General features: G+C 54.4%; 1 protein-coding gene across 8 annotated transcripts in view; it reads left to right on the top strand.

Annotated features, from left to right (window-relative positions):
• Positions 1-27415, top strand: part of DCTN1 (dynactin subunit 1) — a 272607-nt gene that overhangs the window by 151131 nt on the left and 94061 nt on the right. For all 8 annotated transcript variants that reach the window (XM_075573554.1, XM_075573564.1, XM_075573570.1 and 5 more), the window contains 4 exons: positions 3289-3448; positions 4557-4661; positions 4809-5000; positions 18469-18585. In XM_075573554.1, coding sequence (XP_075429669.1) covers positions 3289-3448; positions 4557-4661; positions 4809-5000; positions 18469-18585 — 574 coding nt within the window. The remainder of the gene's footprint in view (positions 1-3288; positions 3449-4556; positions 4662-4808; positions 5001-18468; positions 18586-27415) is intronic.

Raw genomic sequence — 27415 nt, forward strand, 5'->3', positions numbered from 1 at the left:
GAGAGGGTGACACAGGGAGAGGGAGAGGGTGACACAGGGAGAGGGAGAGGGTGACACAGGGAGAGGGAGAGGGTGACACAGGGAGAGGGAGAGGGTGACACAGGGAGAGGGAGAGGGTGACACAGGGAGAGGGTGACACAGGGAGAGGGTGACACAGGGAGGGAGGGAGAGGGTGACACAGGGAGAGGGTGACACAGGGAGAGGTAGGGTGACACGGAGAGGGAGGGTGACACAGAGAGGGTGACACAGGGAGAGGGTGACACAGGGAGAGGGAGAGAGAGGGAGAGGGAGACACAGGGAGAGGGAGACACAGGGAGAGGGTGACACAGGGAGAGGGTGACACAGGGAGAGGGTGACACAGGGAGAGGGTGACACAGGGAGAGGGAGAGAGGGTGACACACTCACAGACACAGACACCCACTCAGACAAACTCACACACACACACACACAGTCTGTCACACACACACACACACAGTCTGTCACACACACACACACACACACACACACACACACACACACACACACACACACACACACACACACACACACACACACACACACACACAAACACACACACACACACACACACACACAAACACTCACGCGCAAGGCAGGGGGTCGCACATGGCAGCGGGGGCCTCCGCACGGCAGGAGGGCCTCTGCAAGGGGCCGCGCCCCCTCCAGAGGGGGACCGACACCGCAGTATCCTGCTTAGACGGAGCAGGGAGAGGCTCCGGTGAGGGGATTTCCCCTGCTTAGAGCAGGCAGAGGCCCCGGTGTGGGGATTTCCCCTGCTTAGAGCAGGGAGAGGCCCCGGTGAGGGGATTTCCCCTGCTTAGAGCAGGGAGAGGCCCCGGTGTGGGGATTTCCCCTGCTTAGAGCAGGCAGAGGCCCCGGTGTGGGGATTTCCCCTGCTTAGAGCAGGCAGAGGCTCCGGTGAGGGGATTTCCCCTGCTTAGAGCAGGCAGAGGCTCCGGTGAGGGGATTTCCCCTGCTTAGAGCAGGCAGAGGCCCCGGTGAGGGGATTTCCCCTGCTTAGAGCAGGCAGAGGCCCCGTGAGGGGATTTCCCCTGCTTAGAGCAGGGAGAGGCTCCGGTGAGGGGATTTCCCCTGCTTAGAGCAGGGAGGGGCACGCGTGGGGTGAGGGGGGGGGGGGTCACGGAGGCTGGGAGAGATTGGGGGGAGGGGGTGGTGGATGGCCCGATGGGAGGGGGTGGTGGATGGCCCGATGGGAGGGGGTGGTGGATGGCCGATGCGAGGGAGGGGGGGGGGCGGATGGCCCGATTGACAGATGGCCCTGCAGGGGCCTGAGGGCAGACAGGCGTGGAAGGGGCTGGCTGGCGGAAGGGGGAGGAGTGGAAGAGCTGAGGAGGGGAAGTTGCTGAGAGGCGGGGCTCTTTTTTTTTTTTCTCCAGCGCGAGCGCGGGAAAAACAGCAGCGCGAGCGCGGGAAATTTAAAAAATACACGTGTGCTGCTTGTGCCAATATTTACTCGCCCGGGGGTTAAATCCACCCGCCCCGGGCGAGTAAATGTATATAATTGTCGAACACTGTATATATATATAAAATATATACTATATACACACACTCTCGCGTCCGGAAATAATTGGACACTGATACAAGTTTTGTTAAGCACTCCACAACCAAATCCGTACGGGAACAAGGGGTAACCTCTAACCCCCAAGCAAGTCAGTAATATATACAGGGGTCCCCAGCACACAATAAAGGAATAAAGACAGAATCTGTCAACAAAAGAATCAATGTATTGAATGTAATAGCAGCTACAAAATCAGCCCTGGCATAGGGTCTGGAGACTACATCTCGTGGAGAAAAACAGTACAGAGGGAGAGGAGAGGAGGAAGGGGAACAAGGGGTATGAAACACAAAAAAAACAACAAAAGGAAGGGGAACAACGTACAATACACGTATAGTTTAAGGCGATAAAAAGGTAGGGGGGCCTACAGTTTTGTTATTTCGGCAGTGTACCAAAATAAATTCAAGTTACAGTTAATTAATGAATATGGGCTTAAAGTGCAGTATATCAGCTTTAATTTGAGGGTATTCACATCCAAATTGGAGGAAGGGTTTAGGAATTGCATCTCTTTAATATGTAGCCCCCTCTTTTTCAAGGGACCAAAAGTAATTAGACAATTGACTCAAAAGCTTTTTCATGGACAGGTGTGGGCTATTCCTTCATTATTTCAGCATCAATTAAGCAGGTAAAATGTCTGGAGTTGATTCCAGGTGTGGCATTCGCATTTGGAAGCTGTTGCTGTAAACCCACAACACGTGGTCAAAGGTACTCTCAATGCAAGTGAAACAGGGCATCCTTAGGCTGCAAAAAAAAGAAAATCCATCAGAGAGATAGCAGGAACATTAGGAGTGGCCAAATCAACCGTGTGCTACATTGTGAGAAAAAAAGAACGCACTGGTGAGCTCTGCAACACAAAAAGGCCTGGACGTCCACGGAAGACAACAGTGGCGGATGATCGTAGGACCCTCTCCATGGTAAAGAAAAAACCCATCACAACATCCAGCCAAGTGAAGAACACTCTCCAGGAGGTAGGCATATCATTATCCAAGTCTACCATAAAGAGAAGACTTCACAAGAGAAATAGAGGGCTCACCACAAGGTGCAAACCATTCATAAGCCTCAAGAATAGAAAGGTCAGATTAGGCTTTGCCAAACAATATCTAAAAAAGCCAGCCCAGTTCTGGAACAGCATTCTTTGGACAGATGAAACTAAGATCAACCTGTACCAGAATGATGGTAAGAAAAAAGTATGGAGAAGGCTTTGAACGGCTCATGATCCGAAGCATACCACATCATCTGTAAAACATGGTGGAGGCAGTGTGATGGCATGGGCATGCATGGCTTACAATGGCACTGGGTCACTAGTGTTTATTGATGTGACAGAAGACAGAAGCAGTCGGATGAATTCTGAAGTGTATAGGGATATATTGTCTGCTCAGATTCAGCCAAATTCAGCGAAGTTGATTGGACGGCGCTTCACTTTACAGATGGACAATGACCCAAAACATACTGCGAAAGCAACCCAGGAGTTTTTTTAAGGCAAAGAGGTGGAATATTCTGCAATGGCCGAGTCAATCACCTGATCTCAACCCGATCGAGCATGCACTTCACTTGCTCAAGACAAAACTTATTTTATTATTATTTATTATCTCTATGGCGTGACATACTGTACGTGCATATAAAATAAATGGTTAAGCGATGAATACCTCTGCCAGGGTCGCAGCACAAGGCTTAGTTGTGTGTCTCATTTTCAGGATGCGGGACCTGTCGGCGTCTGAGAAGCAGGAGCACGTGAAGGTGCAGAAGCATCTGGAGAAGAAGAACACGGAGCTGGACACCCTGAGGCAGCAGAAGGAGAAGTTACAGGAGGAGGGAACGCACATGGAGAAGACCATCGATGAGCTGAAGGAGCAGGTGAGTCGCAATTCCGTGTGGACCACATTTACCACAATGGCTGCCATAGGGACTGGCAATGCATTGAAGTGATTTAGTTTGGTCCATCCCAGTGACAAGGTTATAAGAGTTAGTGTGCACACCTCATGTCAAAAGCAACCAGAAGGATCAGCAACAGGGCAAGGGAGGAATAAGGCAGCCGCAAGGGCCGTAAAAACCCACCCCACCCCAGCCTTCAGATTAGGGTGTTTATAGCCATTGCCTGGAAGACGTCTCTGACTGTTTCACTGGCCGAGAGGCTGCAGCGCATTGCTCCGACTACCAAGGGCTTTAATGAAATGCCAAACAATGTCTTCAATGTGAAGGTCTTCTCTGGGACGGAGATACAAAGCAGATCTCTACTTACAAGTTCATAATGCAAGTTTCCATTTAATGTGACAGCCAGGAACAGTGGAAAGACCACGTCTCGGTCCCGTATGGACCTTTCATGATGAAAGGTCCATACGGGACCTGAAACGCTGCCTTAGAGGAGACCTGTACTTGGAAGAGATTGCTTGTCTATGTTGTGTTGGGTCCCCACTGGTTTAACCCATGTTATGTGAGCGTTGAAGGGCAGATTGAAGTCACCGTGCCGCTTAAGCGAGATATTAAACCCAAGGAGTTGCGTCCTCATCACTTGGGCTGATGGTACTTCATAGCTCACCTCTTTCATGAAGCGGGATTCTGGGAAACCTGCCTCCCATTGACAGTGTAGCACAGCTACACGGGCGGTGAATGAGGCACCAAATAAGAGAGGGTGCTAGAGACATGTAGGGTGAAAGAAACACGCTTTGGTCAGATGAGCAGGAGCCGAGCGGCTAAACGATGGGGACGGGAAGGTATTACGTAGATGTTTCGGGTTTAGTTATCACTATTAGTGCATCGATTCCCGCAAGTATGTATTTTGTTGCTGCATGTATTGTATGTATGTCTTTATATAGCGCCATTAATGTACATAGCGCTACACAGCAGTAATACACGTGGTAATCAAATAAATAACAAATAATATAAATAACAGATCATGGGAATAAGTGCTTTAGACATAAAATGTATTGTGTCCCCAATCCCCCCTCTGCTTTGCTGTGTGCAGGTAGACGCTGCCCTGGGTGCTGAAGAGATGGTCGAGACGCTGGCTGAAAGAAACCTGGACCTGGAAGAGAGAGTCCGGGAACTGCGGGAGACTGTCACCGACCTGGTATGAGACCCGCAGAGACGTTCCAATAAATACACCCAGCCCGGAGCAGCTCTCCGGATTTGCACCGTATGGTCCTTACTAAGTGTCCAGATGTTACTCCCGAATACTCGCCTCTGACTGGATCTCTCCAATCCTCGCCCTCCCTAGGAAGCCATCAACGAGATGAACGACGAGCTGCAGGAGAACTCGCGGGAGACGGAGCTGGAGCTGCGCGAGCAGCTGGACATGTCTACGGCTCGGGTGCGAGAGGCCGAGAAACGCGTGGAGGCAGCTCAGGAGACCGTGGCCGACTACCAGCAGACCATCAAGAAGTATCGGGACCTGACATCTCACCTGCAGGTCAGGGCACTGCCATTGCAAGGGGCTGCACAGCATTGAGTGCCGGAGTATCCCCTCTCCTCCGATAAGGAGCATGTTACGTTATGACACAGACCTATGAATCCAAGGATTGGAGCACTGCTGTATGTATCACACTACTGCTAGACGCCCAGCAGGGGGGAGATGCTTCCCTGTGAGTTAGAGACTTGGAATATGGGCCATACAAACACGTACAGGAGTTGGCAGCAGATAAAGCAGCAGATGAAGGCTTATCCAAATCTCGGTTAGAGCGACATCCAGTCCTTTGTGGTATAAAGCAGATAAAGGCCCCTGGTCCAGTCCATGCCCAGTCTTGGTAACGCTCTGTGTACTGGGATGTTGTGCGTTCCAACATAAGCAGACAACGTTAGAGGAGATCGGGATGCAGCCGGTAAACTGATGAGATCCACATCTCGCATGTTACCCGCGGGGCTCTCCTCTACTTCCCAAACTAGGGGGTGAATCGTGTTACCCGCGGGGCTCTCCTCTACTTCCCAAACTAGGGGGTGAATCGTGTTACCCGCGGGGCTCTCCTCTACTTCCCAAACTAGGGGGTGAATCGTGTTACCAGCGGGCGTCTCCTCTACTTCCCAAACTAGGGGGTGAATCGTGTTACCCGCGGGGCTCTCCTCTACTTCCCAAACTAGGGGGTGAATCGTGTTACCAGCGGGGCTCTCCTCTACTTCCCAAACTAGGGGGTGAATCGTGTTACCAGCGGGGCTCTCCTCTACTTCCCAAACTAGGGGGTGAATCGTGTTACCAACGGGGCTCTCCTCTACTTCCCAAACTAGGGGGTGAATCGTGTTACCAGCGGGCTCTCCTCTACTTCCCAAACTAGGGGGTGAATCGTGTTACCAGCGGGGCTCTCCTCTACTTCCCAAACTAGGGGGTGAATCGTGTTACCAGCGGGGCTCTCCTCTACTTCCCAAACTAGGGGGTGAATCGTGTTACCCGCGGGGCTCTCCTCTACTTCCCAAACTAGGGGGTGAATCGTGTTACCCGCGGGGCTCTCCTCTACTTCCCAAACTAGGGGGTGAATCGTGTTACCAGCGGGCGTCTCCTCTACTTCCCAAACTAGGGGGTGAATCGTGTTACCCGCGGGGCTCTCCTCTACTTCCCAAACTAGGGGGTGAATCATGTTACCAGCGGGGCTCTCCTCTACTTCCCAAACTAGGGGGTGAATCGTGTTACCAGCGGGGCTCTCCTCTACTTCCCAAACTAGGGGGTGAATCGTGTTACCAACGGGGCTCTCCTCTACTTCCCAAACTAGGGGGTGAATCGTGTTACCAGCGGGGCTCTCCTCTACTTCCCAAACTAGGGGGTGAATCGTGTTACCAGCGGGGCTCTCCTCTACTTCCCAAACTAGGGGGTGAATCGTGTTACCAACGGGGCTCTCCTCTACTTCCCAAACTAGGGGGTGAATCGTGTTACCAGCAGGGCTCTCCTCTACTTCCCAAACTAGGGGGTGAATCGTGTTACCAACGGGGCTCTCCTCTACTTCCCAAACTAGGGGGTGAATCGTGTTACCAGCGGGGCTCTCCTCTACTTCCCAAACTAGGGGGTGAATCGTGTTACCAACGGGGCTCTCCTCTACTTCCCAAACTAGGGGGTGAATCGTGTTACCAGCGGCGCTCTCCTCTACTTCCCAAACTAGGGGGTGAATCGTGTTACCCGCGGGGCTCTCCTCTACTTCCCAAACTAGGGGGTGAATCGTGTTACCCGCGGGGCTCTCCTCTACTTCCCAAACTAGGGGGTGAATCGTGTTACCAGCGGGGCTCTCCTCTACTTCCCAAACTAGGGGGTGAATCGTGTTACCCGCGGGGCTCTCCTCTACTTCCCAAACTAGGGGGTGAATCGTGTTACCAGCGGGGCTCTCCTCTACTTCCCAAACTGGGGGGTGAATCGTGTTACCAGCGGGGCTCTCCTCTACTTCCCAAACTAGGGGGTGAATCGTGTTACCAGCGGCGCTCTCCTCTACTTCCCAAACTAGGGGGTGAATCGTGTTACCCGCGGGGCTCTCCTCTACTTCCCAAACTAGGGGGTGAATCGTGTTACCAGCGGGGCTCTCCTCTACTTCCCAAACTAGGGGGTGAATCGTGTTACCCGCGGGGCTCTCCTCTACTTCCCAAACTAGGGGGTGAATCGTGTTACCAGCGGGGCTCTCCTCTACTTCCCAAACTAGGGGGTGAATCGTGTTACCAACGGGGCTCTCCTCTACTTCCCAAACTAGGGGGTGAATCGTGTTACCTGCGGGGCTCTCCTCTACTTCCCAAACTAGGGGGTGAATCGTGTTACCAGCGGGGCTCTCCTCTACTTCCCAAACTAGGGGGTGAATCGTGTTACCAGCGGGGCTCTCATCTACTTCCCAAACTAGGGGGTGAATCGTATTACCCGCGGGGCTCTCCTCTACTTCCCAAACTAGGGGGTGAATCGTGTTACCAGCGGGGCTCTCCTCTACTTCCCAAACTAGGGGGTGAATCGTGTTACCAGCGGGGCTCTCCTCTACTTCCCAAACTAGGGGGTGAATCGTGTTACCTGCGGGGCTCTCCTCTACTTCCCAAACTAGGGGGTGAATCGTGTTACCAGCGGCGCTCTCCTCTACTTCCCAAACTAGGGGGTGAATCGTGTTACCAGCGGCGCTCTCCTCTACTTCCCAAACTAGGGGGTGAATCGTGTTACCAGCGGGGCTCTCCCCTACTTCCCAAACTAGGGGGTGAATCGTGTTACCAGCGGGGCTCTCCTCTACTTCCCAAACTAGGGGGTGAATCGTGTTACCAGCGGGGCTCTCCTCTACTTCCCAAACTAGGGGGTGAATCGTGTTACCAGCGGCGCTCTCCTCTACTTCCCAAACTAGGGGGTGAATCGTGTTACCAGCGGCGCTCTCCTCTACTTCCCAAACTAGGGGGTGAATCGTGTTACCAGCGGGGCTCTCCTCTACTTCCCAAACTAGGGGGTGAATCGTGTTACCAGCGGCGCTCTCCTCTACTTCCCAAACTAGGGGGTGAATCGTGTTACCAGCGGGGCTCTCCTCTACTTCCCAAACTAGGGGGTGAATCGTGTTACCAGCGGGGCTCTCCTCTACTTCCCAAACTAGGGGGTGAATCGTGTTACCAGCGGGGCTCTCCTCTACTTCCCAAACTAGGGGGTGAATCGTGTTACCAGCGGGGCTCTCCTCTACTTCCCAAACTAGGGGGTGAATCGTGTTACCAGCGGGGCTCTCCTCTACTTCCCAAACTAGGGGGTGAATCGTGTTACCAGCGGGGCTCTCCTCTACTTCCCAAACTAGGGGGTGAATCGTGTTACCCGCGGGGCTCTCCTCTACTTCCCAAACTAGGGGGTGAATCGTGTTACCAGCGGGGCTCTCCTCTACTTCCCAAACTAGGGGGTGAATCGTGTTACCAGCGGGGCTCTCCTCTACTTCCCAAACTAGGGGGTGAATCGTGTTACCAGCGGGGCTCTCCTCTACTTCCCAAACTAGGGGGTGAATCGTGTTACCAGCGGGGCTCTCCCCTACTTCCCAAACTAGGGGGTGAATCGTGTTACCAGCGGGGCTCTCCTCTACTTCCCAAACTAGGGGGTGAATCGTGTTACCAGCGGGGCTCTCCTCTACTTCCCAAACTAGGGGGTGAATCGTGTTACCAGCGGGGCTCTCCTCTACTTCCCAAACTAGGGGGTGAATCGTGTTACCAACGGGGCTCTCCTCTACTTCCCAAACTAGGGGGTGAATCGTGTTACCAGCGGGGCTCTCCTCTACTTCCCAAACTAGGGGGTGAATCGTGTTACCAGCGGGACTCTCCTCTACTTCCCAAACTAGGGGGTGAATCGTGTTACCCGCGGGGCTCTCCTCTACTTCCCAAACTAGGGGGTGAATCGTGTTACCAGCGGGGCTCTCCTCTACTTCCCAAACTAGGGGGTGAATCGTGTTACCAGCGGGGCTCTCCTCTACTTCCCAAACTAGGGGGTGAATCGTGTTACCAGCGGGGCTCTCCTCTACTTCCCAAACTGGGGGTGAATCGTGTTACCAGCGGGGCTCTCCTCTACTTCCCAAACTAGGGGGTGAATCGTGTTACCAGCGGGGCTCTCCTCTACTTCCCAAACTGGGGGGTGAATCGTGTTACCAGCGGGGCTCTCCTCTACTTCCCAAACTAGGGGGTGAATCGTGTTACCTGCGGGGCTCTCCTCTACTTCCCAAACTAGGGGGTGAATCGTGTTACCAGCGGGGCTCTCCTCTACTTCCCAAACTAGGGGGTGAATCGTGTTACCAGCGGGGCTCTCCTCTACTTCCCAAACTAGGGGGTGAATCGTGTTACCAGCGGGGCTCTCCTCTACTTCCAAACCTAGGGGGTGAATCGTGTTACCAGCGGGGCTCTCCTCTACTTCCCAAACTAGGGGGTGAATCGTGTTACCAGCGGGGCTCTCCTCTACTTCCCAAACTGGGGGGTGAATCGTGTTACCAGCGGGGCTCTCCTCTACTTCCCAAACTAGGGGGTGAATCGTGTTACCAGCGGGGCTCTCATCTACTTCCCAAACTAGGGGGGTGAATCGTGTTACCCGCGGGGCTCTCCTCTACTTCCCAAACTAGGGGGTGAATCGTGTTACCAGCGGGGCTCTCCTCTACTTCCCAAACTAGGGGGTGAATCGTGTTACCTGCGGGGCTCTCCTCTACTTCCCAAACTAGGGGGTGAATCGTGTTACCAGCGGGGGCTCTCCTCTACTTCCCAAACTAGGGGGTGAATCGTGTTACCAGCGGGCTCTCCTCTACTTCCAAACTAGGGGGTGAATCGTGTTACCAGCGGGGCTCTCCTCTACTTCCCAAACTAGGGGTGAATCGTGTTACCAGCGGGGCTCTCCTCTACTTCCCAAACTAGGGGTGAATCGTGTTACAGCGGGGCTCTCCTCTACTTCCCAAACTGGGGGTGAATCGTGTACCAGCGGGGCTCTCCTCTACTTCCAAACTAGGGGGTGAATCGTGTTACCAGCGGGGCTCTCCTCTACTTCCCAAACTAGGGGGTGAATCGTGTTACCAGCGGGCTCTCCTCTACTTCCCAAACTAGGGGGTGAATCGTGTTACCAGCGGGCTCTCCTCTACTTCCCAAACTAGGGGGTGAATCGTGTTACCAGCGGGGGCTCTCCTCTACTTCCCAAACTAGGGGGTGAATCGTGGTTACCAGCGGGGCTCTCCTTTACTTCCCAAACTAGGGGGTGAATCGTGTTACCAGCGGGGCTCTCCTCTACTTCCCAAACTGGGGGTGAATCGTGTTACCCGCGGGGCTCTCCTCTACTTCCCAAACTAGGGGGTGAATCGTGTTACCAGCGGGGCTCTCCTCTACTTCCCAAACTAGGGGGTGAATCGTGTTACCAGCGGGGCTCTCCTCTACTTCCCAAACTAGGGGGTGAATCGTGTTACCAGCGGGGCTCTCCTCTACTTCCCAAACTAGGGGGTGAATCGTGTTACCAGCGGGCTCTCCTCTACTTCCAAACTAGGGGGGTGAATCGTGTTACCAGCGGGGCTCTCCTCTACTTCCCAAACTGGGGGGTGAATCGTTTTACCAGCGGGGCTCTCCTCTACTTCCCAAAACTGGGGGGTGAATCGTTTTACCAGCGGGGCTCTCCTCTACTTCCCAAACTGGGGGGTGAATCGTGTTACCAGCGGGGCTCTCCTCTACTTCCCAAACTGGGGGGTGAATCGTTTTACCAGCGGGGCTCTCCTCTACTTCCAAACTAGGGGGTGAATCGTGTTACCAGCGGGGCTCTCCTCTACTTCCCAAACTAGGGGGTGAATCGTGTTACCAACGGGGCTCTCCTCTACTTCCCCAAACTGGGGGGTGAATCGTTTTACCAGCGGGGCTCTCCTCTACTTCCCAAACTAGGGGGTGAATCGTGTTACCAGCGGGGCTCTCCTCTACTTCCAAACTAGGGGGTGAATCGTGTTACCAGCGGGGCTCTCCTCTACTTCCCAAACTGGGGGGTGAATCGTGTTACCAGCGGGGCTCTCCTCTACTTCCCAAACTAGGGGGTGAATCGTGTTACCAGCGGGGCTCTCCTCTACTTCCCAAACTAGGGGGTGAATCGTGTTACCAGCGGGGCTCTCCTCTACTTCCCAAACTAGGGGGTGAATCGTGTTACCAGCGGGGCTCTCCTCTACTTCCCAAACTAGGGGGGGTGAATCGGTTACCAGCGGGGCTCTCCTCTACTTCCCAAACTAGGGGGTGAATCGTGTTACCAGCGGGGCTCTCCTCTACTTCCCAAACTAGGGGGGTGAATCGTGTTACCAGCGGGGCTCTCCTCTACTTCCCAAACTGGGGGGTGAATCGTGTTACCAGCGGGGCTCTCCTCTACTTCCCAAACTAGGGGGTGAATCGTGTTACCAGCGGGGCTCTCCTCTACTTCCCAACTGGGGGTGAATCGTGTTACCAGCGGGGCTCTCCTCTACTTCCCAAACTAGGGGGTGAATCGTGTTACCAGCGGGGCTCTCCTCTACTTCCCAAACTAGGGGGGTGAATCGTGTTACCAGCGGGGGCTCTCCTCTACTTCCCAAACTAGGGGGTGAATCGTGTTACCAGCGGGGCTCTCCTCTACTTCCCAAACTAGGGGGTGAATCGTGTTACCCGCGGGGCTCTCCTCTACTTCCCAAACTAGGGGGTGAATCGTGTTACCAGCGGGGCTCTCCTCTACTTCCCAAACTAGGGGGTGAATCGTGTTACCAGCGGGGCTCTCCTCTACTTCCCAAACTAGGGGGTGAATCGTGTTACCAGCGGGGCTCTCCTCTACTTCCAAACTAGGGGGTGAATCGTGTTACCCGCGGGGCTCTCCTCTACTTCCCAAACTAGGGGGTGAATCGTGTTACCAGCGGGGCTCTCCTCTACTTCCCAAACTAGGGGGTGAATCGTGTTACCAGCGGGGCTTCCTCTACTCCAACTAGGGTGAATCGGTTACCAGCGGGCTCTCCTCTACTTCCCAAACTAGGGGGTGAATCGTGTTACCAGCGGGGCTCTCCTCTACTTCCCAACTAGGGGGTGAATCGTGTTACCAGCGGGGCTCTCCTCTACTTCCCAAACTAGGGGGTGAATCGTGTTACCAGCGGGGCTCTCCTCTACTTTCCCAAACTAGGGGGTGAATCGTGTACCAGCGGGGCTCTCCTCTACTTCCCAAACTAGGGGGTGAATCGTGTTACCAGCGGGGCTCTCCTCTACTTCCCAAACTAGGGGGTGAATCGTGTTACCAGCGGGGCTCTCCTCTACTTCCCAAACTAGGGGGGTGAATCGTGTTACCAAGCGGGGCTCTCCTCTACTTCCAAACTGGGGGGTGAATCGTGTTACCAGCGGGGCTCTCCTCTACTTCCCAAACTGGGGGGTGAATCGTGTTACCAGCGGGGCTCTCCTCTACTTCCCAAACTAGGGGGGTGAATCGTGTTTACCAGCGGGGCTCTCCTCTACTTCCCAAACTGGGGGGTGAATCGTGTTACCAGCGGGGCTCTCCTCTACTTCCCAAACTAGGGGGGTGAATCGTGTTACCAGCGGGCTCTCCTCTACTTCCCAAACTAGGGGGTGGAATCGTGTTACCAGCGGGGGCTCTCCTCTACTTCCCAAACTAGGGGGTGAATCGTGTTACCAGCGGGGCTCTCCTCTAGCTTCCCAAACTAGGGGGTGAATCGTGTTACCAGCGGGGCTCTCCTCTACTTCCCAAACTGGGGGTGAATCGTGTTACCAGCGGGGCTCTCCTCTACTTCCCAAACTGGGGGTGAATCGTGTTACCAGCGGGGCTCTCCTCTACTTCCCAAACTAGGGGGTGAATCGTGTTACCAGCGGGGCTCTCCTCTACTTCCCAAACTAGGGGGTGAATCGTGTTACCAGCGGGGCTCTCCTCTACTCCCAAACTAGGGGTGAATCGTGTTACCAGCGGGGCTCTCCTCTACTTCCAAACTAGGGGGGTGAATCGGGTTACCAGCCGTGGGCTCTCCTCTACTTCCCAAACTAGGGGGTGAATCGTGTTACCAGCGGGGCTCTCCTCTACTCCCAAACTGGGGGTGAATCGTGTTACCAGCGGGGCTCTCCTCTACTTCCCAAACTAGGGGGGTGAATCGTGTTACCAGCGGGGCTCTCCTCTACTTCCCAAACTAGGGGTGTGAATCGTTGTTACCAGCGGGGCTCTCCTCTACTTCCCAAACTGGGGTACCAGCGGGGCTCTCCTCTACTTCCCAAACTAGGGGGTGAATCGTGTTACCAGCGGGGCTCTCCTCTACTTCCCAAACTAGGGGGTGAATCGTGTTACCAGCGGGGCTCTCCTCTACTTCCCAAACTGGGGGGTGAATCGTTTACCAGCGGGGCTCTCCTCTACTTCCCAAACTGGGGGTGAATCGTGTTACCAGCGGGGCTCTCCTCTACTTCCCAAACTAGGGGGTGAATCGTGTTACCAGCGGGGCTCTCCTCTACTTCCCAAACTGGGGGTGAATCGTGTTACCAGCGGGGCTCTCCTCTACTTCCCAAACTAGGGGTGAATCGTGTTACCAGCGGGGCTCTCCTCTACTTCCCAAACTGGGGGGTGAATCGTGTTACCAGCGGGGCTCTCCTCTACTTCCCAAACTAGGGGGTGAATCGTGTTACCAGCGGGGCTCTCCTCGACTTCCCAAACTAGGGGGTGAATCGTGTTACCAGCGGGGCTCTCCTCTACTTCCCAAACTAGGGGGTGAATCGTGTTACCAGCGGGGCTCTCCTCTACTTCCCAAACTAGGGGGTGAATCGTGTTACCCGCGGGGCTCTCCTCTACTTCCCAAACTAGGGGGTGAATCGTGTTACCAGCGGGGCTCTCCTCTACTTCCCAAACTAGGGGGTGAATCGTGTTACCAGCGGGGCTCTCCTCTACTTCCAAACTAGGGGTGAATCGTGTTACCAGCGGGGCTCTCCTCTACTTCCCAAACTAGGGGGTGAATCGTGTTACCAGCGGGGCTCTCCTCTACTTCCCAAACTAGGGGGTGAATCGTGTTACCAGCGGGGCTCTCCTCTACTTCCCAAACTAGGGGGTGAATCGTGTTACCAGCGGGGCTCTCCTCTACTTCCCAAACTAGGGGGTGAATCGTGTTACCAACGGGGCTCTCCTCTACTTCCCAAACTGGGGGTGAATCGTTTTACCAGCGGGGCTCTCCTCTACTTCCCAAACTAGGGGGTGAATCGTGTTACCAGCGGGGCTCTCCTCTACTTCCCAAACTAGGGGTGAATCGTGTTACCAGCGGGGCTCTCCTCTACTTCCCAAACTGGGGGTGAATCGTGTTACCAGCGGGGCTCTCCTCTACTTCCCAAACTAGGGGGTGAATCGTGTTACCAGCGGGGCTCTCCTCTACTTCCCAAACTAGGGGGTGAATCGTGTTACCAGCGGGGCTCTCCTCTACTTCCCAAACTAGGGGGTGAATCGTGTTACCAGCGGGGCTCTCCTCTACTTCCCAAACTAGGGGGTGAATCGTGTTACCAGCGGGGCTCTCCTCTACTTCCCAAACTGGGGGTGAATCGTGTTACCAGCGGGGCTCTCCTCTACTTCCCAAACTAGGGGGTGAATCGTGTTACCCGCGGGGCTCTCCTCTACTTCCCAAACTAGGGGTGAATCGTGTTACCAGCGGGGCTCTCCTCTACTTCCCAAACTAGGGGGTGAATCGTGTTACCAGTGGGGCTCTCCTCTACTTCCCAAACTAGGGGGTGAATCGTGTTACCAGCGGGGCTCTCCTCTACTTCCCAAACTAGGGGGTGAATCGTGTTACCCGCGGGGCTCTCCTCTACTTCCCAAACTAGGGGGTGAATCGTGTTACCAGCGGGGCTCTCCTCTACTTCCCAAACTAGGGGGTGAATCGTGTTACCAGCGGGGCTCTCCTCTACTTCCCAAACTAGGGGGTGAATCGTGTTACCAGCGGGGCTCTCCTCTACTTCCCAAACTAGGGGGTGAATCGTGTTACCAGCGGGGCTCTCCTCTACTTCCCAAACTAGGGGGTGAATCGTGTTACCAGCGGGGCTCTCCTCTACTTCCCAAACTAGGGGGTGAATCGTGTTACCAGCGGGGCTCTCCTCTACTTCCCAAACTAGGGGGTGAATCGTGTTACCAGCGGGGCTCTCCTCTACTTCCCAAACTAGGGGGTGAATCGTGTTACCCGCGGGGCTCTCCTCTACTTCCCAAACTAGGGGGTGAATCGTGTTACCAGCGGGGCTCTCCTCTACTTCCCAAACTAGGGGGTGAATCGTGTTACCAGCGGGGCTCTCCTCTACTTCCCAAACTAGGGGGTGAATCGTGTTACCAGCGGGGCTCTCCTCTACTTCCCAAACTAGGGGGTGAATCGTGTTACCAGTGGGGCTCTCCTCTACTTCCCAAACTAGGGGGTGAATCGTGTTACCCGCGGGGCTCTCCTCTACTTCCCAAACTAGGGGGTGAATCGTGTTACCTGCGGGGCTCTCCTCTACTTCCCAAACTAGGGGGTGAATCGTGTTACCCACGGGGCTCTCCCCTACTTCCCAAACTAGGGGGTGAATCGTGTTACCAGCGGGGCTCTCCTCTACTTCCCAAACTAGGGGGTGAATCGTGTTACCCGCGGGGCTCTCCTCTACTTCCCAAACTAGGGGGTGAATCGTGTTACCAGCGGGGCTCTCCTCTACTTCCCAAACTAGGGGGTGAATCGTGTTACCCGCGGGGCTCTCCTCTACTTCCCAAACTAGGGGGTGAATCGTGTTACCAGCGGGGCTCTCCTCTACTTCCCAAACTAGGGGGTGAATCGTGTTACCAGCGGGGCTCTACTCTACTTCCCAAACTAGGGGGTGAATCGTGTTACCAGCGGGGCTCTCCTCTACTTCCCAAACTAGGGGGTGAATCGTGTTACCAGCGGGGCTCTCCTCTACTTCCCAAACTAGGGGGTGAATCGTGTTACCCGCGGGGCTCTCCTCTACTTCCCAAACTAGGGGGTGAATCGTGTTACCTGCGGGGCTCTCCTCTACTTCCCAAACTAGGGGGTGAATCGTGTTACCAGCGGGGCTCTCCTCTACTTCCCAAACTAGGGGGTGAATCGTGTTACCTGCGGGGCTCTCCTCTACTTCCCAAACTAGGGGGTGAATCGTGTTACCTGCGGGGCTCTCCTCTACTTCCCAAACTAGGGGGTGAATCGTGTTACCAGCGGGGCTCTCCTCTACTTCCCAAACTAGGGGGTGAATCGTGTTGCCAGCGGGGCTCTCCTCTACTTCCCAAACTAGGGGGTGAATCGTGTTACCCGCGGGGCTCTCCTCTACTTCCCAAACTAGGGGGTGAATCGTGTTACCAGCGGGACTCTCCTCTACTTCCCAAACTAGGGGGTGAATCGTGTTACCAGCGGGGCTCTCCTCTACTTCCCAAACTAGGGGGTGAATCGTGTTACCAGCGGGGCTCTCCTCTACTTCCCAAACTAGGGGGTGAATCGTGTTACCAGCAGGGCTCTCCTCTACTTCCCAAACTAGGGGGTGAATCGTGTTACCAGCGGGACTCTCCTCTACTTCCCAAACTAGGGGGTGAATCGTGTTACCAGCGGGACTCTCCTCTACTTCCCAAACTAGGGGGTGAATCGTGTTACCAGCGGGGCTCTCCTCTACTTCCCAAACTAGGGGGTGAATCGTGTTACCAGCGGGGCTCTCCTCTACTTCCCAAACTAGGGGGGGAATCGTTTTACCAGCGGGGCTCTCCTCTACTTCCCAAACTAGGGGGTGAATCGTGTTACCAGCAGGGCTCTCCTCTACTTCCCAAACTAGGGGGTGAATCGTGTTACCCGCGGGGCTCTCCTCTACTTCTCAAACTAGGGGGTGAATCGTGTTACCAGCGGGGCTCTCCTCTACTTCCCAAACTAGGGGGTGAATCGTGTTACCAGCGGGGCTCTCCTCTACTTCCCAAACTAGGGGGTGAATCGTGTTACCAGTGGGGCTCTCCTCTACTTCCCAAACTAGGGGGTGAATCGTGTTACCCGCAGGGCTCTCCTCTACTTCCCAAACTAGGGGGTGAATCGTGTTACCCGCGGGGCTCTCCTCTACTTCCCAAACTAGGGGGTGAATCGTGTTACCAGCGGGGCTCTCCTCTACTTCCCAAACTAGGGGGTGAATCGTGTTACCCACGGGGCTCTCCCCTACTTCCCAAACTAGGGGGTGAATCGTGTTACCAGCGGGGCTCTCCTCTACTTCCCAAACTAGGGGGTGAATCGTGTTACCCGCGGGGCTCTCCTCTACTTCCCAAACTAGGGGGTGAATCGTGTTACCAGCGGGGCTCTCCTCTACTTCCCAAACTAGGGGGTGAATCGTGTTACCCGCGGGGCTCTCCTCTACTTCCCAAACTAGGGGGTGAATCGTGTTACCAGCGGGGCTCTCCTCTACTTCCCAAACTAGGGGGTGAATCGTGTTACCAGCGGGGCTCTCCTCTACTTCCCAAACTAGGGGGTGAATCGTGTTACCAGCGGGGCTCTCCTCTACTTCCCAAACTAGGGGGTGAATCATGTTACCAGCGGGGCTCTCCTCTACTTCCCAAACTAGGGGGTGAATCGTGTTACCAGCGGGGCTCTCCTCTACTTCCCAAACTAGGGGGTGAATCGTGTTACCAGCGGGGCTCTCCTCTACTTCCCAAACTAGGGGGTGAATCGTGTTACCAGCGGGCGTCTCCTCTACTTCCCAAACTAGGGGGTGAATCGTGTTACACGACGCAGTTCGTCCGCTTGACGGAAGCGGACTTCCCTGCCACACGTTGCCCAAATGAAAGCCCCAGAACAGGCTGCATAGCATTTAAATCATTATGTTTTGTTACAGGTTTGAAGCAGGGGGTCTCCGGCACTGAACTGGATTCATTTCAGCTCCAGGGACCCCCTGCTTCCCGAGATACTTCTCTCCGTAGGGCGTGCCGGTATCTCTGCGAAGTTTCAATGTCCTGGTCACGCGGGCCAATAGGAAGCCGCACCGGATGTCACGGCTTCCTACTGGTCCACATAATGCGGCACATTTAAACGCCGCCATTTCACTAGGCACACCGTTCCCTGGCTGCATCAATACCGGCACCGCTCCGGAGGTACAACTCTGGAAGTAGGGGGTCCCAGAGCTGAAGTCAGCACGGGTCAGTGCCGGAGACCCCCAGCTTCAATCCTGTCATTAAAACAAATCAATGCAGCCTGTTCTACAGCATTACGTGTTGCAACTAAGAGAGAGTACATGCGTGTGTATGCAGTTTGTGTGTTTATATTATATCGTATTCATATACACACAGCCACAGGGACGTGGAAATAAATGCACCCGTCCAGCTGGGAGCACCACAGCCTAATGCAGCGTGTTATTAGGCCTCGCATAACAACACGTGTGTGGGAATATATCAACGTGTGTATATATCCTTGTGACTGATGCAGTGAGATTGCTACATCAGTGTACACACAGCCTCAGGCACACGCGTGTGTGTGTATTGAACATCTGCTTCTGGTCTGTAGGACGTGATCCGTGAGCTCAGGAACCAGCAGGAGGCTTCGGTGGAGAAGGAGCAGCAGCCCTCACCCGAGATGTTTGACTTCAAGATCAAGTTCGCCGAGACGAAGGCCCACGCCAAGGTGCCATTCCTCTTACCTTCCTGTCACCGTCCCCCGCCTCCCGTCCTGTGCCCCCCGTCCCGCCCCTCGCCCCCCGTGGATTTCACTGGGTGCTTTGCCGTTACAGACACAGATATTAGTAGGAGATGAGGATCCTTACACTGGGCTGTAGTGCGGGTGCATGTGTTGCATAGTTAACTGTTAAAACGCTGTATGCTTTGTCCCACACAGCAACCGTGAGGAAATAGGAATACAAGAATAGGGGTTCAGTAAGTTTGGGGAAGGAGGAGTAAGGCGCAGCAATGAAGATCTCATTACACAAGCCTCAGGATCAGTAACAGACATCGCCAGCACCTGCAGCTCACAGTGCGGCACAGGTGGATTATCCTTTGTGTTCCCAGCAGTTGGTGCAAATCCTGTATGGCTAGTGAGATGTCAGAGTTACCGTACACATAGGAACATAACGGGCGGGGGACACGGCCTGCAGAAACACAATGTGCCATTCATACTGTCATTCTAATCACATGAGAATATGTTTGGCTGTCTGAGCTGGTTCATTGCTAAAATGTGGGACGCCACTGCTATACGTGTAAGAAAAGCATGTAACGGCCTGACAAGGTAACCTTCCCTGTCAGCAGGACCCAGCGAGCCCTGAGCAGCAGGGACCGGCGGGGGGACATCTTGTACAGTGCGATGTAGGAGGAGCAGGGACATGTTGTACAGTGCGATGTAGGAGGAGCGGGGACATCTTGTACAGTACGATGTAGGAGGAGCGGGGACATCTTGTACAGTGCGATGTAGGAGGAGCGGGGACATCTTGTACAGTGCGATGTAGGAGGAGCAGGGACATGTTGTACAGTGCGATGTAGGAGGAGCAGGGACATCTTGTACAGTGCGATGTAGGAGCAGGGACCTCTTGTACAGTGCGATGTAGGAGGAGCGGGGACCTCTTGTACAGTGCGATGTAGGAGGAGCAGGGACATCTTGTACAGTGCGATGTAGGAGGAGCGGGGACATCTTATACAGTGCGATGTAGGAGGAGCGGGGACATCTTGTATAGTGCGATGTAGGAGGAGCGGGGACATGTTGTACAGTGCGATGTAGGAGGAGCGGGGACATCTTGTACAGTGCGATGTAGGAGGAGCAGGGACATCTTGTACAGTGCGATGTAGGAGGAGCAGGGACATCTTGTACAGTGCGATGTGGGAGGAGCGGGGACATCTTGTACAGTGCGATGTAGGAGGAGCGGGGACATCTTGTACAGTGCGATGTAGGAGGAGCGGGGACATCTTGTTCAGTGTGATGTAGGAGGAGCAGGGACATCTTGTACAGTGCGATGTAGGAGGAGCAGGGACATGTTGTACAGTGCGATGTAGGAGGAGCAGGGACCTCTTGTACAGTGCGATGTAGGAGGAGCATTGACCTCTTGTACAGTGCGATGTAGGAGGAGCAGGGACCTCTTGTACAGTGCGATGTAGGAGGAGCATTGACCTCTTGTACAGTGCGATGTAGGAGGAGCAGGGACCTCTTGTACAGTGCGATGTAGGAGGAGCATTGACCTCTTGTACAGTGCGATGTAGGAGGAGCAGGGACCTCTTGTACAGTGCGATGTAGGAGGAGCAGGGACATCTTGTACAGTGCGATGTAGGAGGAGCGGGGACATCTTGTACAGTGCGATGTAGGAGGAGCGGGGACATCTTGTACAGTGCGATGTAGGAGGAGCAGGGACATCTTGTACAGTGCGATGTAGGAGGAGCGGGGACATCTTGTACAGTGCGATGTAGGAGCAGGGACCTCTTGTACAGTGCGATGTAGGAGGAGCGGGGACCTCTTGTACAGTGCGATGTAGGAGCAGGGACATCTTGTACAGTGCGATGTAGGAGCAGGGACATCTTGTACAGTGCGATGTAGGAGCAGGGACATCTTGTACAGTGCGATGTAGGAGGAGCGGGGACCTCTTGTACAGTGCGATGTAGGAGCAGGGACATCTTGTACAGTGCGATGTAGGAGGAGCAGGGACATCTTGTACAGTGCGATGTAGGAGGAGCGGGGACATCTTGTACAGTGCGATGTAGGAGGAGCGGGGACATCTTGTACAGTGCGATGTGGGAGGAGCGGGGACATGTTGTACAGTGCGATGTAGGAGGAGCGGGGACATCTTGTACAGTGCGATGTAGGAGCAGGGACATCTTGTACAGTGAGATGTGGGAGGAGCAGGGACATCTTGTACAGTGCGATGTAGGAGGAGCAGGGACATCTTGTACAGTGCGATGTAGGAGGAGCGGGGACATCTTGTACAGTGCGATGTAGAAGGAGCAGGGACATCTTGTACAGTGCGATGTAGGAGGAGCAGGGACATCTTGTACAGTGCGATGTAGGAGGAGCAGGGACCTCTTGTACAGTGCGATGTAGGAGGAGCGGGGACATCTTGTACAGTGCGATGTAGGAGGAGCAGGGACATCTTGTACAGTGCGATGTGGGAGGAGCAGGGACATCTTGTACAGTGCGATGTAGGAGGAGCGGGGACCTCTTGTACAGTGCGATGTAGGAGCAGGGACATCTTGTACAGTGCGATGTAGGAGCAGGGACATCTTGTACAGTGCGATGTAGGAGCAGGGACATCTTGTACAGTGCGATGTAGGAGGAGCGGGGACATCTTGTACAGTGCGATGTAGGAGCGGGGACATCTTGTACAGTGCGATGTAGGAGGAGCAGGGACCTCTTGTACAGTGCGATGTAGGAGCAGGGACATCTTGTACAGTGCGATGTAGGAGGAGCAGGGACATCTTGTACAGTGCGATGTAGGAGGAGCGGGGACATCTTGTACAGTGCGATGTAGGAGGAGCGGGGACATCTTGTACAGTGCGATGTGGGAGGAGCAGGGACATCTTGTAGAGTGCGATGTAGGAGCAGGGACATCTTGTACAGTGAGATGTAGGAGGAGCAGGGACATCTTGTACAGTGCGATGTAGGAGGAGCAGGGACATCTTGTACAGTGCGATGTAGGAGGAGCGGGGACATCTTGTACAGTGCGATGTAGAAGGAGCAGGGACATCTTGTACAGTGCGATGTAGGAGGAGCAGGGACATCTTGTACAGTGCGATGTAGGAGGAGCAGGGACCTCTTGTACAGTGCGATGTAGGAGGAGCGGGGACATCTTGTACAGTGCGATGTAGGAGGAGCAGGGACATCTTGTACAGTGCGATGTGGGAGGAGCAGGGACATCTTGTACAGTGCGATGTAGGAGGAGCGGGGACATCTTGTACAGTGCGATGTAGGAGGAGCAGGGACATCTTGTACAGTGCGATGTGGAAGGAGCAGGGACATCTTGTACAGTTCGATGTAGGAGGAGCGGGGACATCTTGTACAGTGCGATGTAGGAGCAGGGACATCTTGTACAGTGCGATGTGGGAGGAGCAGGGACATCTTGTACAGTGCGATGTAGGAGGAGCAGGGACATCTTGTACAGTGCGATGTAGGAGCGGGGACATCTTGTACAGTGCGATGTAGGAGCAGGGACATCTTGTACAGTGCGATGTAGTAGCAGGGACATCTTGTACAGTGCGATGTAGGAGCGGGGACATCTTGTACAGTGCGATGTAGGAGCGGGGACATCTTGTACAGTGCGATGTAGGAGCAGGGACATGTTGTACAGTGCTATGTAGGAGGAGCGGGGACATCTTGTACAGTGCGATGTAGGAGCGGGACATCTTGTACAGTGCGATGTAGGAGGAGCAGGGACCTCTTGTACAGTGCGATGTAGGAGCAGGGACATCTTGTACAGTGCGATGTAGGAGGAGAAGGGACATCTTGTACAGTGCGATGTAGGAGGAGCGGGGACATCTTGTACAGTGCGATGTAGGAGGAGCGGGGACATCTTGTACAGTGCGATGTGGGAGGAGCAGGGACATCTTGTACAGTGCGATGTGGGAGGAGCAGGGACATCTTGTACAGTGAGATGTGGGAGGAGCAGGGACATCTTGTACAGTGAGATGTAGGAGGAGCAGGGACCTCTTGTACAGTGCGATGTAGGAGGAGCAGGGACCTCTTGTACAGTGCGCTGTAGGAGGAGCAGGGACATCTTGTACAGTGCGATGTAGGAGGAGCAGGGACATCTTGTACAGTGCGATGTAGGAGCAGGGACATCTTGTGCAGTACGATGTAAAAGGAGCAGGGACATCTTGTACAGTGCGATGTAGGAGCTGGGACATCTTGTGCAGTGCGATGTAGGAGGAGCAGGGACATCTTGTACAGTGCGATGTAGGAGGAGCAGGGACCTCTTGTACAGTGCGATGTAGGAGGAGCATTGACCTCTTGTACAGTGCGATGTAGGAGGAGCAGGGACATCTTGTACAGTGCGATGTAGGAGGAGCAGGGACATCTTGTACAGTGCGATGTAGGAGGAGCGGGGACATCTTGTACAGTGCGATGTATGAGGAGCGGGGACATCTTGTACAGTGCGATGTAGGAGGAGCAGGGACATCTTGTACAGTGCGATGTAGGAGGAGTGGGGACATCTTGTGCAGTGCGATGTAAAAGGAGCAGGGACATCTTGTACAGTGCGATGTAGGAGGAGCGGGGACATCTTGTACAGTGCGATGTAGGAGGAGCAGGGACATCTTGTGCAGTGCGATGTAAAAGGAGCAGGGACATGTTGTACAGTGCTATGTAGGAGGAGCAGGGACATCTTGTACAGTGCGATGTAGGAGGAGCGGGGACATCTTGTACAGTGCGATGTAGGAGGAGCAGGGACATCTTGTACAGTGCGATGTAGGAGGAGCGGGGACATCTTGTACAGTGCGATGTAGGAGGAGCGGGGACATCTTGTACAGTGCGATGTAGGAGGAGCAGGGACATCTTGTACAGTGCTATGTAGGAGGAGCAGGGACATCTTGTGTACAGTGCGATGTAGGAGGAGCAGGGACATCTTGTACAGTGCGATGTGGGAGGAGCAGGGACATCTTGTACAGTGCGATGTAGGAGGAGCAGGGACATCTTGTACAGTGTGATGTAGGGGCGGGGACCTCTTGTACAGTGCGATGTAGGAGGAGCAGGGACATCTTGTACAGTGCGATGTAGGAGGAGCGGGGACATCTTGTACAGTGCGATGTAGGAGGAGCGGGGACATCTTGTACAGTGCGATGTAGGAGGAGCAGGGACATGTTGTACAGTGCGATGTAGGAGGAGCGGGGACATCTTGTACAGTGCGATGTAGGAGGAGCAGGGACATCTTGTACAGTGCGATGTAGGAGGAGCGGGGACATCTTGTACAGTGCGATGTAGGAGGAGCGGGGACATCTTGTACAGTGCGATGTAGGAGGAGCAGGGACATCTTGTACAGTGTGATGTAGGGGCGGGGACTTCTTGTACAGTGCGATGTAGGAGGAGCGGGGACCTCTTGTACAGTGCGATATAGGAGGAGCAGGGACCTCTTGTACAGTGCGATGTAGGAGGAGCAGGGACCTCTTGTACAGTGCGATGTAGGAGGAGCAGGGACATCTTGTACAGTGCGATGTAGGAGGAGCGGGGACATCTTGTACAGTGCGATGTAGGAGGAGCGGGGACATCTTGTACAGTGCGATGTAGGAGGAGCAGGGACATCTTGTACAGTGCGATGTAGGAGGAGCGGGGACATCTTGTACAGTGCGATGTAGGAGGAGCAGGGACATCTTGTACAGTGCGATGTAGGAGGAGTGGGGACATCTTGTACAGTGCGATGTAGGAGGAGCAGGGACATGTTGTACAGTGCGATGTAGGAGGAGCAGGGACATCTTGTACAGTGCGATGTAGGAGGAGCAGGGACCTCTTGTACAGTGCGATGTGGGAGGAGTGGGGACATCTTGTACAGTGCGATGTAGGAGGAGTGGGGACATCTTGTACAGTGCGATGTAGGAGGAGCGGGGACATCTTGTGCAGTGCGATGTAGGAGGAGCGGGGACATCTTGTACAGTGCGATGTAGGAGGAGCAGGGACATCTTGTACAGTGTGATGTAGGAGGAGCGGGGACATCTTGTACAGTGCGATGTGGGAGGAGCAGGGACATCTTGTACAGTGCAATGTAGGAGGAGCGGGGACATCTTGTACAGTGCGATGTAGGAGGAGCGGGGACCTCTTGTACAGTGCGATGTAGGAGGAGCGGGGACATCTTGTACAGTGCGATGTAGGAGGAGCAGGGACATCTTGTACAGTGCGATGTAGGAGGAGCGGGGACATCTTGTACAGTGTGATGTAGGAGGAGCGGGGACCTCTTGTACAGTGCGATGTAGGAGGAGCAGGGACATCTTGTACAGTGCGATGTGGGAGGAGCAGGGACATCTTGTACAATGCGATGTAGGAGGAGCGGGGACCTCTTGTGTACAGTGCGATGTAGGAGGAGCAGGGACATCTTGTACAGTGCGATGTAGGAGCAGGGACATCTTGTACAGTGCGATGTAGGAGGAGTGGGGACATCTTGCACAGTGCGATGTAGGAGGAGCGGGGACATCTTGTACAGTGCGATGTAGGAGGAGCAGGGACATCTTGTACAGTGCGATGTGGAAGGAGCAGGGACATCTTGTACAGTTCGATGTAGGAGGAGCGGGGACATCTTGTACAGTGCGATGTAGGAGCAGGGACATCTTGTACAGTGCGATGTGGGAGGAGCAGGGACATCTTGTACAGTGCGATGTAGGAGGAGCAGGGACATCTTGTACAGTGCGATGTAGGAGCGGGGACATCTTGTACAGTGCGATGTAGGAGCAGGGACATCTTGTACAGTGCGATGTAGGAGCAGGGACATCTTGTACAGTGCGATGTAGGAGCGGGGACATCTTGTACAGTGCGATGTAGGAGCGGGGACATCTTGTACAGTGCGATGTAGGAGCAGGGACATGTTGTACAGTGCTATGTAGGAGGAGCGGGGACATCTTGTACAGTGCGATGTAGGAGCGGGACATCTTGTACAGTGCGATGTAGGAGGAGCAGGGACCTCTTGTACAGTGCGATGTAGGAGCAGGGACATCTTGTACAGTGCGATGTAGGAGGAGAAGGGACATCTTGTACAGTGCGATGTAGGAGGAGCGGGGACATCTTGTACAGTGCGATGTAGGAGGAGCGGGGACATCTTGTACAGTGCGATGTGGGAGGAGCAGGGACATCTTGTACAGTGCGATGTGGGAGGAGCAGGGACATCTTGTACAGTGAGATGTGGGAGGAGCAGGGACATCTTGTACAGTGAGATGTAGGAGGAGCAGGGACCTCTTGTACAGTGCGCTGTAGGAGGAGCAGGGACCTCTTGTACAGTGCGCTGTAGGAGGAGCAGGGACATCTTGTACAGTGCGATGTAGGAGGAGCAGGGACATCTTGTACAGTGCGATGTAGGAGCAGGGACATCTTGTGCAGTGCGATGTAAAAGGAGCAGGGACATCTTGTACAGTGCGATGTAGGAGCAGGGACATCTTGTGCAGTGCGATGTAGGAGGAGCAGGGACATCTTGTACAGTGCGATGTAGGAGGAGCAGGGACCTCTTGTACAGTGCGATGTAGGAGGAGCATTGACCTCTTGTACAGTGCGATGTAGGAGGAGCAGGGACATCTTGTACAGTGCGATGTAGGAGGAGCAGGGACATCTTGTACAGTGCGATGTAGGAGGAGCGGGGACATCTTGTACAGTGCGATGTATGAGGAGCGGGGACATCTTGTACAGTGCGATGTAGGAGGAGCAGGGACATCTTGTACAGTGCGATGTAGGAGGAGCGGGGACATCTTGTGCAGTGCGATGTAAAAGGAGCAGGGACATCTTGTACAGTGCAATGTAGGAGGAGCGGGGACATCTTGTACAGTGCGATGTAGGAGGAGCGGGGACATCTTGTGCAGTGCGATGTAAAAGGAGCAGGAACATGTTGTACAGTGCTATGTAGGAGGAGCAGGGACATCTTGTACAGTGCGATGTAGGAGGAGCGGGGACATCTTGTACAGTGCGATGTAGGAGGAGCAGGGACATCTTGTACAGTGCGATGTAGGAGGAGCGGGGACATCTTGTACAGTGCGATGTAGGAGGAGCGGGGACATCTTGTACAGTGCGATGTAGGAGGAGCAGGGACATCTTGTACAGTGCTATGTAGGAGGAGCAGGGACATCTTGTGTACAGTGCGATGTAGGAGGAGCAGGGACATCTTGTACAGTGCGATGTGGGAGGAGCAGGGACATCTTGTACAGTGCGATGTAGGAGGAGCAGGGACATCTTGTACAGTGTGATGTAGGGGCGGGGACCTCTTGTACAGTGCGATGTAGGAGGAGCAGGGACATCTTGTACAGTGCGATGTAGGAGGAGCGGGGACATCTTGTACAGTGCGATGTAGGAGGAGCGGGGACATCTTGTACAGTGCGATGTAGGAGGAGCAGGGACATGTTGTACAGTGCGATGTAGGAGGAGCGGGGACATCTTGTACAGTGCGATGTAGGAGGAGCAGGGACATCTTGTACAGTGCGATGTAGGAGGAGCGGGGACATCTTGTACAGTGCGATGTAGGAGGAGCGGGGACATCTTGTACAGTGCGATGTAGGAGGAGCAGGGACATCTTGTACAGTGTGATGTAGGGGCGGGGACTTCTTGTACAGTGCGATGTAGGAGGAGCGGGGACCTCTTGTACAGTGCGATATAGGAGGAGCAGGGACCTCTTGTACAGTGCGATGTAGGAGGAGCAGGGACCTCTTGTACAGTGCGATGTAGGAGGAGCAGGGACATCTTGTACAGTGCGATGTAGGAGGAGCGGGGACATCTTGTACAGTGCGATGTAGGAGGAGCGGGGACATCTTGTACAGTGCGATGTAGGAGGAGCAGGGACATCTTGTACAGTGCGATGTAGGAGGAG

This window comes from Ascaphus truei, chromosome 1 (genome assembly GCF_040206685.1).
Source record: "Ascaphus truei isolate aAscTru1 chromosome 1, aAscTru1.hap1, whole genome shotgun sequence".
Lineage (NCBI taxonomy): Eukaryota > Metazoa > Chordata > Amphibia > Anura > Ascaphidae > Ascaphus > Ascaphus truei.